Source organism: Heptranchias perlo, chromosome 3 (genome assembly GCF_035084215.1).
Source record: "Heptranchias perlo isolate sHepPer1 chromosome 3, sHepPer1.hap1, whole genome shotgun sequence".
In the NCBI taxonomy this organism is placed as follows: domain Eukaryota; kingdom Metazoa; phylum Chordata; class Chondrichthyes; order Hexanchiformes; family Hexanchidae; genus Heptranchias; species Heptranchias perlo.
Window position 1 is genome coordinate 35,447,064 of NC_090327.1, and position 16,517 is coordinate 35,463,580.

Here is a 16,517-nt window from a genome sequence, read left to right on the forward strand (position 1 = left end):
GGGAAACGGGGCATCTGGGACCTGAGTGAACAGGGCATCTCCTTAACCAATGAAATTTAAGGATTGGGAAATAAACACTGGAAGGACTGAGAAGGAGGGTGAATTCAATGTCAAATCAGAATAAAGAGAGGGAAAGAAAGATTGGATTAAGAGAGAGAGAAAAAAGGGACAAAGGAAAAGTAAGAATTTTTTTTTATTTTTAAATTTGACATTCAAAACCTGAAGGAATGAGACTCCACTCTTATATTAGTAAATTTTCGGTGCCAGCGAAGTTGATTGGCAGTAATTAACAACTAACATATTGTTAAAAGGGTACATGCGTTTATAATGACAAGACATAACTTTCTGTGGTGAGTTTAATGGGCAAATACAGCAAGTTCCTACCAAACAAACGGGGAGGCTAAGGGCGGGTTACTGTTTTCACGGAGCTAATGGTGGAGCAGCGTAACTCGGACTGTAACTTTCAGATATTCACATTTAACCGCGCATCTGCTCCTCGCGTGAAGTTGCTGTATCATTTAGCCATAAATAACAGGGAGTACCATTAGCTTGCTGTTATTTTGATAGCAAATTTATGTATGCAATAATAGGTTTTATAAATATGGGTATGGAGTGCAAAAGCAGAGAGATAACATTAAACTTATACAAATTATTGGTCAGGCTGCAGTTAGAATGTTGTCCATTTTCGGTTGCCTTATTTGAGGAAGGTTATCAAGCTTGTAGAACAGGTGCAGAAGATAGAATGCACTGCCTGAAAGGGCAGTGGAAGAAGATTCAATAGTAACTTTCAAAAGGGAATTGGATAGGAATGTAGGAACAGGAGTAGGCCATTCAGCCCCTCGTGCCTGCTCCGCCATTTGATAAGATCATGGCTGATCTGTGATCTAACTCCATATACCTGCCTTTGGCCCATATCCCTTCATACCTTTGGTTGCCAAAAAGCTATCTATCTCAGATTTAAATTTAGCAATTGAGCTAGTATCAATTGCCGTTTGTGGAAGAGAGTTCCAAACTTCTACCACCCTTTGTGTGTAGAAATGTTTTCTAAAAATATACTTGAAAATATATATTTGGATAAATACTTGAAAAGAAAAAATTTGCAGGGCTATGGGGAAAGAGAGGGGGAGTGGGACTAATTGGATAGCTCTTTCCAAGAGCCAGCACAGGCATGATGGGCTGAATGGCCTCCTTCTGTGCTGTAAGATTCTATGGAAAGAATTGGTAAGATCATAACGAGATTTATTTCTGTGATCAGGCCCTTTTGGTGGGGAGCTTTCACTCCCAGGGCACACAGGTAGGCAAATGATGGGCCTACAGCCCCTGATGGATGGAAACTCGAGGGTTATGGACTTGTGATTTTCTGACCTGCACTCCCTGTCAATGCTGCTCGTCACTGGGTTTAGATCGATTGCGGAATCAGCCCTTTATTCCAATTTGCCACCATCCTGACCTTTCTGGGACCAGTTAGTAACCGGTATTTTCATTACTTTAGTGGAATCATGAAATGGCCGGATGGACGAAATTATGCTGGACATTACGAAGATGGTCAGGAACATGGGTAAGAAAAATCCCTGTGTGAAAATAATCAAATATAACTTTTCCAATGCTAGGAAATTTGTCATTTCTTTGACCAAGGGTGACGGGCTTGGCTGGCGAAGTGAATTAAGACAGCCGTTTTACTCTTGAGTAGGGCTAAAATCCAGCTCAGACTGATGGAATGGACATCTACTCTGTCTGATGTCTTTTAAAGGTCCCAATTGAAGGGAGTCTAGTCAGTCACAGTCCTGTTCCCAAAAGACACCGCTCCCTTTAGATATATAATCGGTACCGAATTGACTATTGCACCTGAGATCAGGGTCAGGACGGGCTATAACCACTGGTCCTAGGGTGCCCGCCACTGTGGGGTGAGGGAACCCATCTCTCTCTCTCTCTCTCTCCCACCCCCGTCCTTTAAAACACTCCTTAAAATCTACCTCTTTGACCAAGCTTTTAATCACCCTTCCTAATATATCCTCCTTTGGCTCGGTGTCAATTTTTGACTGATTATGCTCCTATGAAGCGCCTTGCTACGTTAAAGGTGCTATATAAACGCAAGTTGTCATTGCAACTTAAATGTACGGTAGAATTTAGAGGAGCAGCCTCCTCACTGAGCAATAGAAAACATTTTGTAAATGGCTGTGAATGAGCCGGCCTCAACTCTGATGGGTTGCTGTAGGGGTTGGGAAGAAGCAGGAGTCCGCAGAACAAATGTAAGCTGTCCACATTCATGCTGCCATCATGGACGTTCTAACACCTATTCCCTGCAGGCATCCTTTCTGGGATAGCCCTGCCTCTTTTTAGCATTCCTTTAGCTGGGGAGCAAGGAAAGGAGAGAGAGTAGCATTGAATCCTGGCTTGATCAGCATCATGCAGCTTTGAATAGAGGCACAGCAAGATTACCGATGGCCACAGATAGATGGGAGCAGGAGGGGCACAAGTGGCCCCCGGGTAATTTTGAGGATACCACTGATCAATAAGAATATGAGTAATTGCTTGTGCTTTGTTCCAGCTTTGGTGTATATGTCACTCCTGGAGGGCCAGACATCTTTGACTGTTATAAGTGTCACTGGAAAAGAGGGAAGATGCATGGCTATGGGATCTGTGAGTAAGTACATCTAATCTTTGATTCCTCGTACTGGTCAGCTCTTGGGCTTTGAAACTAGAGGGGTCGATTTGGGTTGCTTAGCTCCCAGCAGATCCATGCTGTCTGTCCTTGATTAACCCATGTTTTTAATCCATCCAGACCTCATTGCAGCCTTGGTCCAAACATGGACAAATGAGCTGAATTCCAGAGGTGAGGTGAGAGTGACTGCCCTTGACATCAAGGCAGCATTTGACCGAGTGTGGCACCAAGGAGACCTAGTAAAATTGAAGTCAATGGGAATCGGGGAAAACTCTCCAGTGGCTGGATTCATACCTAGCACAAAGGAAGATGGCAGTGGTTGTTGAAGGCCGATCATCTCAGCCCCAGGACATTACTGCAGGAGTTCCTCAGGGCAGTGTCCTAGGCCCAACCATCTTCAGCTGCTTCATCAATGACCTTCCCTCCATCATAAGGTCAGAAATGGGGATGTTCGCTGATGGTTGCACAGTGTTCAGTTCCATTCGCATCCGCTCAGATAATGAAGCAGTCCGTGCCCGCATGCAGCAAGACCTGGACGACATCCAGGCTTGGGCTGATAAGTGGCAAGTAACATTCTTGCCAGGCAATGACCATCTCCAATCAGAGAAAGCCTAACCACCTCCCCTCGACATTCAACGGCATTACCATCGCTGAATCCTCCACCATCAACATCCTGGGGGTCACCATTGACCAGAAACTTAACTGGACCAGCCACATAAATACTGTGGCTACAAGAGCAGGTCAGAGGCTGGGTATTCTGTGGCGAGTGACTCACCTCCTGACTCCCCAAAGCCTTTCCACCATTTACAAGGCACAAGTCAGGAGTGTGATGGAATACTCTCCACTTGCTTGGATGAGTGCAGCTCCAACAACACTCAAGAAGCTCGACACCATCCAGGACAAAGCAGCCCGCTTGATTGGCACCCCATCCACCACCCTAAACATTCACTCCCTTTACCACCGGCGCACAGTGGCTGCAGTGTGCACCATCCACAGGATGCACTGCAGCAACTCGCCAAGGCTTCTTCGACAGCGCCTCCCAAACCCGCGACCTCCACCACTAGAAGGACAAGGACAGCAGGCACATGGGAACAACACCACCTGCATGTTCCCCTCCAAGTCACACACCATCCCGACTTGGAAATATATCGCCGTTCCTTCATTGTTGCTGGGTCAAAATCGTGGAACTCCCTTCCTAACAGCACTATGGGAGAACCTTCACCACACAGACTGCAGGGGTTCAAGAAGGCGGCTCACCACCACCTTCTCAAGAGCAATTAGGGATGGGCAATAAATGCTGGCCTTGCCAGTGACGCTCACATCCCATGAACGAATTAAAAAAAAACATGTATTTTGGAAAATGCACGAATGTTAGCCCCAATTATGGATGCTAAAGGTTTGCCCACAACTTACGTTAGACTAACCAGTCTATAGTTAGCTGGTCTATCTTTCTCTTCCTTCTTGAACTGACATCTTACATTGGCTACCTTCCAGTCCACTGGCACAATGGCATAATTAAGGAGGATTGACAAATTGTGGTCAGAGTGTCTACAATCTCCTCTCTGTCATCCCAGTGACCTATCTACCACGAATTCTGCTATTTTTTTTTATCAGAACCTATTCCTTTGCTGCAGTTATCTCTGAACATTATTCCACTTCCTCTTTTTGTGTGTGAAAATATTTTTCCTGGGTGTGCTATGAAATCGGCTTAGTTCTAATTTTAAGATTACAGGAATAATTTTCTGACTTTGTGTTCCCAGCTGACAAAGCACACCATCTGGAAGGTGGAATTGGAAAATTACCTATCTTATCCCTTTGTTCTGGATTCCCTAACTATTCTGTAAATTCCCTTTAACTGCTGAATCTCATGATAACTCAGTCCCATCATCCTGGTGAATCATCACTGGCCATTTCTACCCTTTACTAAGGTGGAAAACTGAAAACAACGGGGTACATTTTCCACCCACGCATTCCCAGAGCGGAGCCTCATCCGCTAGAAGCGCAAATCAGAAAATTGCATGCCCACAGTTTCGGGAAAAATACGGGCTGCGTGTGCGCTTGATTTTCTGATATGGGCTTGTGCTGGGTGAGGCTATGTGCTGGGAGAACACCAGCAGAAAATTTACCTTTACTGGGTTGTGACATTTCTAGTAATAGTAATGTGGTACTAATTCAATAAGGGTCACTCTTCTGAGATTGGGGGAGAGTTGAGGGAGCTTTAATCTGCATTTATTGAGTACTGGGAATGCTCAATTCTGACCCTGCCTGCAAAAATGGAGTGTCTACTATTCCCAAGTGCTGAACATCTTCACATGTGGTCACCTGAAAATGGGTCTCCTAAAACCCTTCTCTCTGATGCCTTTGATGGCATGTTCTTCATCACCTATAACAGCTGGTTGTTTGTAAAGGCAATACCTGGAGGAAAATCTATCTCTACAGGGTTGTCTTTGGCTGAGAGGTATGTATGTATCAGAGATACAGAACTAAGGGAGCTGGTGATTGGGTTCAGTCCATGGACCACAACATAATTGAGATGGACCTCCGTGGAGGCCAAGCCTGGATAAAAGAGATTATTAATTGTTAATCGGCTTGGATGGGAGGAAAGTGAGCTTTAGAGGCATTGAAATGCCAAGGTCCAACTGCAGTTATATGGAGAGGAATTTTGTTTGTGTGCTCTTCAACTGTATAGAATTAGTGTATAGGATTGTAATGTTGTCTCAAGTATTCTAATGTTTTCTCTTCCCCCGCACCCCTGCTCCATCTCCCTTTGTCTCCGCTCCTGTTTGGAAGACACAGTCATGCTGAGTTACAATTGTGCAAATGCTGGCAGCTCTCTGGTGCCTCGCACAAGTTCAAGCGCAATCCAAGATATTGAGAGGCAGCAGGCTAGTCCTTCATGGGGGCCATTTGCAGCTGTTCTGCTCCTAACTTTTCTTGATCTCACACATCATTTCTAACAGGGATTGCTGGATAGCGATCAGGAGCATGAACCCTGGCCAGGATACCAAAGCCCCCTAGCTCATCCTGGCTGAGGTAACTCAGAACAGACTACAGATTGAACTTTGGAGCTTCATGGTCTGTTTGGCATAATACCACGCAGCTCAGTGTGAAAACAGTAAATAAAACCACTCTGTTCCTAGGTACGGAAATGGTATGATTTACAAAGGTTACTTCCAAGACAACCAACGGCATGGATTTGGAATTTTACACAGCTCTCGATTGGAAAAACTGCCCTTTAAGTATGTGGGGCATTGGGTGAATGATCAGAAAACAGGATATGGAATATTTGACGACCTTGACAGGTATGAGGCAATCTTATCAGTTCTGCTCTGTTAAAATATTGAGTTAATAGGCAGGAAGGAGAAAAGACCAGCCTAACCCTTCCTTGTTCCTCACAAATTCACTCCCTTCACCACCGGCGCACTGTGGCTGCAGTGTGCACCATCCACAGGATGCACTGCAGCAACTCGCCAAGGCTTCTTCGACAGCACCTCCTAAACCCGCGACCTCTACCACCTAGAAGGACAAGGGCAGCAGGCGCATGGGAACAACACCACCTGCACGTTCCCCTTCAAGTCACACACCATCCCGACTTGGAAATATATCGCCGTTCCTTCATCGTCGCTGGGTCAAAATCCTGGAACTCCCTTCCTAACAGCACTGTGGGAGAACCGTCACCACACGGACTGCAGCGGTTCAAGAAGGCGGCTCACCACCACCTTCTCGAGGGCAATTAGGGATGGGCAATAAATGCTGGCCTCGTCAGCGACGCCCACATCCCATGAACGAATAAAATTTTTTTTTTAAAAATCAACTTTCTACATCCACCTCTCTAACTGGCCTCAAAGTCAACCCAGGTTGATAGGTGAACGTCAACTTTATTTACAGATTGTGAAACTCCTAAATGTGGGTGAGTCTCAACCCATTTAAGAACATAAGAAATAGGAGCAGGAGTAGGCCAATCGGCCCCTCAAGCCTGCTCCGCCATTCAATAAGATCATGGCTGATCTGATCCTAATCTCAAATCTAAATTCATGTCCAATTTCCTGCCCGCTCCCCGTAACCCCTAATTCCCTTTACTTCTAGGAAACTGTCTATTTCTGTTTTAAATTTATTTAATGATGTCGCTTCCACAGCTTCCTGGGGCAGCAAATTCCACAGACCTACTACCCTCTGAGTGAAGAAGTTTCTCCTCATCTCAGTTTTGAAAGAGCAGCCCCTTATTCTAAGATTATGCCCCCTCGTTCTAGTTTCACCCATCCTTGGGAACATCCTTACCGCATCCACCCGATCAAGCCCCTTCACAATCTTATATGTTTCAATAAGATCGCCTCTCATTCTTCTGAACTCCAATGAGTAGAGTCCCAATTTACTCAACCTCTCCTCATATGTCCGCCCCCTCATCCCCGGGATTAACCGAGTGAACCTTCTTTGTACTGCCTCGAGAGCAAGTATGTCTTTTAAATATGGACACCAAAACTGTATGCAGTATTCCAGGTGCGGTCTCACCAATACCTTATATAACTGCAGCAATACCTCCCTGTTTTTATATTCTATCCCCCTCGCAATAAAAGCCAACATTCCGTTGGCCTTCTTGATCACCTGCTGCACCTGCATACTAACTTTTTGATTTTCTTGCACTAGGACCCCCAGATCCCTTTGTACTGCAGTACTTTCCAGTTTCTCGCCATTAAGATAATAACTTGCTCTCTGATTTTTCCTGCCAAAGTGCATAACCTCACATTTTCCAATATTGTATTGTATCTGCCAAATCTCTGCCCACTCACCCAGCCTGTCTATATCCCCTTGTAGGTTTTTTATGTCCTCCTCACTCTCTACTTTCCCTCCCATCTTTGTATCATCTGCAAACTTTGATATGTTACACTCGGTCCCCTCCTCCAAATCGTTAATATAGATTGTAAAGAGTTGGGGACCCAGCACCGACCCCTGCGGAACACCACTGGCTACTGGTTGCCAGTCCGAGAATGAACCATTTATCCCAACTCTCTGCTTCCTGTTAGATAACCAATCCTCCACCCATGCCAGAATATTACCCCCAATCCAGTGATTCTTTGTTAGATCATAGTGCAAAATTGGCAGTCAGAAATAGACATCTAATTATCACTTACCTATTAAAGAGACGCCTCCTCAAGCTCTAAGCTCCCTTGATGGCTGAGTGAGTTTAGCCACTGAATAGCAGAGCCATACAGCCGAGGAAGGTCTGTGCTGACTTATCTAACCGCAGTTGGGATGGCAGCAGGGCACTAGAATTGGCATCAGTGTTCCTGGGCTAGATTGGTTTGGGGAATCAATCCGGGTCCCACGGCTGATGGCTATTCAGCGATACTTGCTGGAAGTGCATGGTGGGTGAGGATAGGATCAGACTCTGCTGGGAGACCCCCCCCCCCCCGCACCACCAAATGGTTCATCTATCCACATTAATTGTCAAGGCTCCTACATGAATAATAACTACTAGGGTGAGGTAACGGGGCACGTCATGCATGTGAACCATACTCTAGCAGTGAGTCAATCCGTTCAGAGGCAGAGGAGACAAATAGATGTCTAATTAATTAATAAACCAGCTATCCTCCTTGGCAGATGTATGCTTCTATTTGCACTTCCTTGAATAGTCCTAGTGAATGTGTGGTAGTAGCAAGCACTGCCCATAAATTGGGAATAAGTTGACAATCTTGCCCAAACCTTGATGTAGAGCAGGGGTCCCCAATAGTATTCAGCCAAGGTCCATTTGCCTCAGTCGTTGATCTTACTGAAGTTGGGGACCAGCTCTGTAGGCTTAATTGGCCCTAATTGTTGAGTATTATTTTAGCAATTCTTTTGCTGTAAATGTATACACAAAAAAAATCTACACCACAACTAATTATGTTGGGCCAGAACTCGGGCAGAGCAGCAAGGCAACACTTGCCACAGCTCCTGCGAATTAAATTAATGAAAATATTGCGGGCTCTGTGGCATCGACTTGCTTGATTGTGCATAATTTTTTTAAAATTCAAAATCAATTCCGCCTCTGAGCAGCGTTGGTTGACACACATGGAACAGTCTGTGAGAGTAGAAGACATGCCCACAAAATCTGTCAGGAAGAGAAGTCACGCCCACAGATTCAGGCTGCATTGCTCAAACAGGCAAGCAGACTCCATTCATTTAAACTTAGTTATTCTGTCTATCATTGTAAATAAAAATTTTAATTTATTTTTATAAAAAGCCAAAGAAATAATGACAAAAAACTATTAAAATAAGGGGTAATATGAGACTCCACATTTTTTTAATTTAATTTTTAGTTGCTTGGCAGTCATTAAGACTATCCGTGCTATTAAAAGTTAGTTTATTGGTATTTCTAAGCGTTTGGTGACGTAATTAGTTACTTTCCAGCTGGGCAGATGAGCAAGTTTACACTTTATTAATGATTTCCCTGGTTGCAGCGTGCGATGGCCCTTTAATTCAAAGCTGTCAGATTGCCCGCTCACCACTCGGAGCAAGTTCACGATTTTAGCGTTTTACTGCGCATGTGCAAACGTGGGAACTTGCTTCTTCGATTCACCACTAAAAATTGGCAGTGCTGTTGAGCTCCTCCGTTATTTCGGGAGCGAGTTCTGCCCCATTATCTTTGCTTAGTTTTGCATGGAAATTAACCGACACTATTTCATCTGTTGCTTTAGGAAATAAGAACATAGGAATAGGAGTAGGCCATTTAGCCCCTTGAGCCTGTTCTGCCATTCTATTAGGTCATGGTTGAGCTGCATCTTAACTACATTCACCTGCCTTTGATCCATATCCCTTGATAACCCTTGCCCAGGAAAATTCTATCAATCTCCGTCCTGAAAACTTCAAATGATCTAGTATCCATAGCCTTTTGGGGAGAAAGTTCCAGATTTTTACTACCCTCTTAGCTCTAATTTTAAGATTATGCCCCCTTGTTCTAGATTCCTCCACCACAGGAAATAGTCACTTTGTATCAACCCTATTGAATTCCTTTATCATTTTAAAAACCTCGATTAGATCACCCCTCAACCTTCTAAACTCAAGGAAATACAAACCAAGTTTATGCAATCTGTCCTCATAATTTAAGCCCTGGTGTCATTCTGGTGTATCTGTGCTGTACCCTTTCCAAGGCCAGTATGTCCTGAGGTGTGGTGCCCAGGATGAATGCAGTACTCCAGATGGGGTCTCACCAAAGATCTACAACTGAAGCATAATTTCCTCCTCCTGCTCCCCTCCTTTGTATTCCAGCCCCTTTGACATAAAGGTTAACTTTCCATTAGCCATTTTGATTACTTTTTGTACATGTACACTAGCTTTTAGTGACCAATTACCTACCCATTACCCTCCAATTCCATGTGCTTTCATGTTTGCTAATTATCTCTTGTGTGGAATCTTATCAAATACCTTCTGGAAGTCCACATCGACAACATCTATAGGCACTCCCCTATCCATATGTTCTTGTTTAGTTTTCCTGCAGAAAAACATGTCAGTGATGTCCACAAAGCTTTCCATTCAGCTGGATTCAAGATTAAGTGTCAACTTGGCTCAGTTGGTAGTGCACTTGCTTCAGAGTTAGAAAATTGTGGGTACCAACCTTGGACTGGACTTGAGTAGCTAAGCCAGGGCTGACACTATAGTGCAGTACTGAAAGAGAGCATGAAAGGGGGGAGATAAATTCAAACTAATCTGCAGAAACATTATTTCAGTGAGTGAGTGGGGTATCTGTGCTACAGGCTCCCTAGAGAGACGGTGGAAGCAGGAAGTATTGATTCATTCAAATATAGATCTTTTAGAAAATAATATTTTGGAATATAATATGAGTAATCTGAGATATGAAATATGTTAAATGTGGTATGTTTGAGAGAAACAGGTGACTTTGAACCTATGGTTCCCAAAGCTCTCCACCACTAGGGTTTCCCTCACCTCATGTCTGGGTGTGCTGTAGACTAATTGATAGGGATTGATTGCTCTGATTAGTCAACAACTCCATTATCATTGTATCATGTCGATAGTCAAAATCTTTTCCCAAAGGTAGGGGAGTCTATAACGAGGGGGCATAGATTTAAGGTGAGAGGGGAGAGATACAAAAGGGTCCAGAGGGGCAATTTTTTCACTCAAAGGGTGGTGAGTGTCTGGAACGAGCTGCCAGAGGCAGTAGTAGAGGCGGGTACAATTTTGTCTTTTAAAAAGCATTTGGACAGTTACATGGGTAAGATGGGTATAGAGGGATATGGGCCAAGTGCAGGCAATTGGGACTAGCTTAGTGGTATAAACTGGGAGACATGGACATGTTGGGCCGAAGGGCCTGTTTCCATGTTGTAACTTCTATGATTCTATGTGACTACCAAGATGGTAGGTGGTGAAGTCAATGGACCTTGTTCTTTTCTGTCTAGCAATTCACATATTCCAATGTTCTTATGGTGTTTGTGGGATCTTGCTGTGGATGCGTTGGCTGTATATTTGCTTACTTAACAGTGGCAACACTTCAAAATAAATTAAATGGCCAGAAAGCACTTTCGGCCATCCTGAGAATGTGAAATGCAATACATAAGTTCGTTCTTCCTTCAATTTACCACAGTCAACTTTTGTCCCACCCATGCTGCGCTTTCCTTTCTGGCTGGTCAATCATGATTTCTGGTCATGAGCAGAAGTGATCAACCAGCAGAAGTGGAAGAGCTCCTTGGGATTCCAGTTGCAAAGAGAGTTTTGCTTTGCATTTAACCTGTACTGTTGTTGATCTGGAATTGTTTGGTCAATGTAGAGGGAGCTTTAGTCTGTGTCTAGCCGATGTTATACCTGACCTGGGAGTGTTTGATCAGATGGTAGAGAGGAATTTTACCCTATCTAACCCGTGTTATACCTGACTTGGGAGTGTTCAATAGGCCGTGCAGAGGGAATTTCATTCTTCATCAAGCTTGTGCTGTATCTGAACCCATCATGGGTCAGTTCAGGAGAAGAGAGGAGAAAACTGGGGCAGAGGGGTAAAAAATGTGCAACAGTAAATAATTGTTCAAACAACATCTTTGCTTATTAATGGGGCTATGCCCTATTTTTCTGACTTTAGCTAAAAAAAAATTAATTTAAAACAAAATTCCATGGTTATATACAGAGGAGAGAGGTACATTGGAACATGGCTGGAAGACTGCAAGCATGGGAATGGCATCGTTATCACACAGTCAGCACTCAGCTATGAGGGCACCTTCCAATGCAACAAGATAGTGGTGAGTAGCAAATGGTCAGTGTGCTGACCCCATATAACTCAGAACATCAACCTTCCCTTCTCCTACTCTGTTGTTACGTTAAACCGAGGCCCTGTTTGCCTTCTCAAGTCGGTGCTTTTTGAAGAAGAGCAGGGGAGTTTTCACAAGTGTCCTGGCCAACATTTATCTCTCAACCAACATCACTAAAATAGATTTTCTTGTCATTAACACATTGCTGTATTCAAATTGACTGCTGCGTTTCTTACATTACTACAGTGACTCAGCGACTGCGCTTTGGGAGGTCCTGAGGTTGTGAAAGGCGCTATATAAATGCAAGTTCAATCTTTAAGTCAGTTACCTTCGCTGCATTTGTAAGATGATTAAATAACTTCTTACATTGGAGGGGTGTCGGTGGGGCAGTTGAGGTGCCACTGACGGCCAGTGACATATGGCACGAGCAGCTGAATTTGTGGGCTTTTTACCACCCACCTCAAATCCCTCCTTTGCCAGATTTCAGTAATACCTCCACATCTTGCTCTTTGTTTGGTTCCTTATGCAGATGGCATGGCTTCTCAGTTTGCTCCTATAAGTGACTATAAGTCTTTAAGTCCTGCAGTTGTACCCTTACTACGTGCTCCCCCCACCACCAAAGTGCAACTGATGAATATCTGACAGGATTTGTGTCGTTGCCCCGCCCATCATTATGCAGCAGAGCTGAACCTGGGATTTCTGACGGGGTCTGTGGTGGGCACGGTCAGTAACTGGACGTCCCACTGTGCCACACTTCCTGTGGTGAAGAGGTTACCCAGCAATTTCAAGGCCCCGACGTTCTGGCCAACATTCCTCCCTTAACCAACACCACTGAAATACTACCAGATTAATTGATCATTCATCTCTTGGAAGAATGGCTGTCACATTTACTTTCAACAGTCATTGCACTTTAAAGAGCAATTCATTGTGTAAAGTGCTTTCAGGTATTTTGAAACAGGCAAAGTAAGTCCAAGTGTTATAAGAAATGCAAATGTCCCATTGATGCGTTAGTCTCCTGTGCCTAGTGGCCCACGAGACAACCCGTTTCTTGCTGTCTGTCCAGAACATGATATTTAATTCCGATCAGAGTACCATCTTGCCTTTCATCCAGCAGATCGTTGTTCTCCACAGCTGATGATTATAAATGATTCTATTTTTTTCGGACTGGAGGGAGATGTACAGTGGTGTTCCCCAGGGGTCGGTGCTGGGACCACTGCTTTTCTTGATAGTCATTAATGACTTGGACTTGGGTGTACAGGGCACAGTTACAAAATTTGCAGATGACACAAAACTTGGAAGGGTAGTAAACAGTGAGGAGGATAGTGATAGACTTCAAGAGGATATCGACAGGCTGGTGGCACGGGCGGACACGTGGCAGATGAAATTTAAAGCAGAAAAATGCGAAGTGATACATTTTGGTAGGAAGAACTAGGAGAGGCAATATAAACTAGAGGGCACAACTCTAAAAGGGGTACAGGAACTGAGAGATCTGGGGGTATGTGTGCATAAATCATTGGAGGTGGCAGGGCAGGTTGAGAAAGCGATTAAAAAAGCATACGGGATCCTGGGCTTTATAAATAGAGGCATAGAGTACAAAAGTATGGAAGTCATAATGAACCTTTATAAAACACTGGTTCGGCCACAACTAGAGGATTGTGTCCAGTTCTGGGCACCGCACTTTATGAAAGATGTGAAGGCTTTAGAGAGGGTGCAGAAGAGACTTACTAGAATGATTCCAGGGATGAGGGATTTTAGTTACATGGATAGACTGGAGAAGCTGGGGTTGTTCTCCTTGGAACAGTTGAGAGGAGATTTGATAGAGGTATTCAAAATCATGAAGGGTCTAGACAGAGTAGGTAGAGAGAAACTGTTCCCATTGGAGGAAGGGCCAAGAACCAGAGGACATAGATTTAAGGTGATTGGCAAAAGAACCAAAGGTGACATGAGGAAAAACTTTTTTACACAGCGAATGGTTAGGATCTGGAATGGTGGGTGGTGGAGGCAGATACAATCATGGTCTTCAAAAGAGAACTGGATAAGTACTTGAATGAAAACAATTTGCAGGGCTACAGGGATAGGGTGGGGAGTCGGACTAGCTGGATTGCTCTTGCATAGAGCCGGTGCGGACTTGATGGGCTGAATGGCCTCCTTCCGTGCTGTAACCTTTCTATGATTCTATTTGCAAGTCTGTAACAGACTCATCCTGTCTTTGGGTTGTTTCCGTAACAAAAGGCATTTTGAGGTTGTTAGCCTGATCACAATCACCTACCAGGAGGGCCAGTGGGCTGCCTTTAGTCTGGTTCCTACCTTTCGACCTGTCTGGCATGGGTGGGCCTACCAGGAGTTATACTCCCGCCAGCATAGCCCACGGGATCATAGGTGCAGGCAAGCCTTCACAACACATCAAGGTGCAGTCCCTAGAGAAGGTTTGGACATTGGGAGGGGATGGAAGCACATGTTAGGACACTGTAAAGAGAGCATTAATCTCTGGGATTGACAAAATGATAATGGGTGACTGAAGCAAATTGAGCATCCACTCCCTGGAAAATCAGACGTTGGAGGTCCAAGGTTGACTGTGTCCGAGATGCTTGTTGTGGCCCAGTTTGGGTGGCAGGGACAATGGAGCCAGCGCACAAGTTGACGGCTAAGTTCATTTAGTTGTATTTAAATGAGGTGGCCACTTCATAATGCTTTTGAGTGCCTGCGCAGTGCTCCAGCTGGCCAGCGGCCGTTTGGAATGGGCGCTGAAGAGGGGGCCACTTTAACATTTGTAAATAAATTCAGGCACTTCTGCCTTTCGACCCCCAGCAACCCTGGCCTCCTCGCACCGGTGCCAGATGTCCATATGCTGCATCTGCCTGGTGTCCTTCCCCTGTGCATAAAAGGTGCCCAGCATTTAACAGATGGCCAGAGGCCCTTTTCTTGCTGCTGGCACTCCATAGTGCACCAGTAGTGCCAAGCTCAGATGGAATTAATGACCCCTTTATTTAACCTGTACTATTCCTGACCTGGCAATGTTTAATGGGACAGTGTAGAGAGAGCTTTACTCTGTATCTAACACATTCTGTACCTCATCTGGGAGTGTCTGATGGGACAGTGCAGAAGGAGCTATACTCTGTATATAACCCGTGCAGTACCTGCCCTGGGAGTGCTTGATGGGACGGTGTAGAGGGAGCTTTAGTCTGTACCTGCCCTGGGAGTGCTTGATGGGACAGTGTAGAGGGAGTTTTAGTCTGTATCTAACCCATGCTGTACCTGCTCTGGGAGTGCTTGATGGGACAGTGCAGAGGGAGCTTTACTCTGTATCTAATCAAACTGTACTTGGCCTGAGAGTGATGCTGTGGCTCAATGCTGATCACCTTCACCCTCAGCATTAATTCACCGTACATCATTATCTTCGAATCAAAAGCTCTTTCAAAACTGTTCAGTGCCCGACATTTTATTTACTTTCTATACAATCAACAGGGTCCTGGAACAATTCTGTCAGAGGATGATTCTGCTTATGAAGGAGAGTTCACAGAAGAGCTGATTCTAACTGGAAAGGTATGTGCTTTGGCCTCCATGCTATAAACAGAATGCTTAATTATATATTGAACGATAAGACATATCGGGGCTGTAATCTAATTGAAGGGTTCAAGTGGTTTATGTATAAGGAAGGTTTTATGAACCAGCACTCCTTGTGCAAAACTTTGTGCATTGGAAACAAGTGTCGGGAATTTTGTTGCAGAAGTCATTGTGCCCAGTGTGATTTCCAATCAGTTAATGGAAACTCATGCCAGCTATGCTGGCCTCCACGCTCTAATTCCCAATACGTGCTCCTATTGCTGATCTCCGCGCTCTAATTCCCAATACGTGCTCCTATTACTGATCTCCACGCTCTAATTCCCGATACGCGCTCCTATTGCTGATCTCCGCGCTCCAAATCCCGATACGAGCTCCTATTGCTGATCTCCACGCTCCAATTCCCGAAACGCGCTCCTATTGCTGATCTCCGCGCTCTAATTCCCGATACGCGCTCCTATTGCTGATCTCCGCGCTCTAATTCCCGATACGAGCTCCTATTGCTGATCTCCACGCTCTAATTCCCGAAACGCGCTCCTATTGCTGATCTCCGCGTTCTAATTCCCGATACGCGCTCCTATTGCTGATCTCCACGCTCTAATTCCCGAAACGCGCTCCTATTGCTGATCTCCGCGCTCTAATTCCCGATACGAGCTCCTATTGCTGATCTCCACGCTCTAATTCCCGATACGAGCTCCTATTGCTGATCTCCGCGCTCTAATTCCCGATACGAGCTCCTATTGCTGATCTCCGCGCTCTAATTCCCGAAACGAGCTCCTATTGCTGATCTCCGCCCTCTAATTCCCGATACGCTCTCATAGCTGATCTCTGCGCTCTAATTCCCGATATGAGCTCCTATTACTGATCTCCATGCTCTAATTCCCGAAACGCGCTCCTATTGCTGATCTCCGCGCTCTAATTCCCGATACGTGCTCCTATTACTGATCTCCGCGCTCTAATTCCCGATACGAGCTCCTATTGCTGATCTCCGCGCTCTAATTCCCGATACGTGCTCCTATTACTGATCTCCGCGCTCTAATTCCCGATACGCGCTCCTATTACTGATC

General features: G+C 44.9%; 1 protein-coding gene across 1 annotated transcript in view; it reads left to right on the plus strand.

The window, feature by feature from the left end:
- LOC137311965 (ALS2 C-terminal-like protein) overlaps positions 1 to 16,517 on the plus strand; it is a 134,920-nt gene that overhangs the window by 55,513 nt on the left and 62,890 nt on the right. The window contains exons 13-17 of the mRNA XM_067978779.1: positions 1,493 to 1,558; positions 2,549 to 2,644; positions 5,803 to 5,964; positions 11,769 to 11,880; positions 15,355 to 15,432. Of these exons, the coding sequence (XP_067834880.1) occupies positions 1,493 to 1,558; positions 2,549 to 2,644; positions 5,803 to 5,964; positions 11,769 to 11,880; positions 15,355 to 15,432 (514 nt within the window). The remainder of the gene's footprint in view (positions 1 to 1,492; positions 1,559 to 2,548; positions 2,645 to 5,802; positions 5,965 to 11,768; positions 11,881 to 15,354; positions 15,433 to 16,517) is intronic.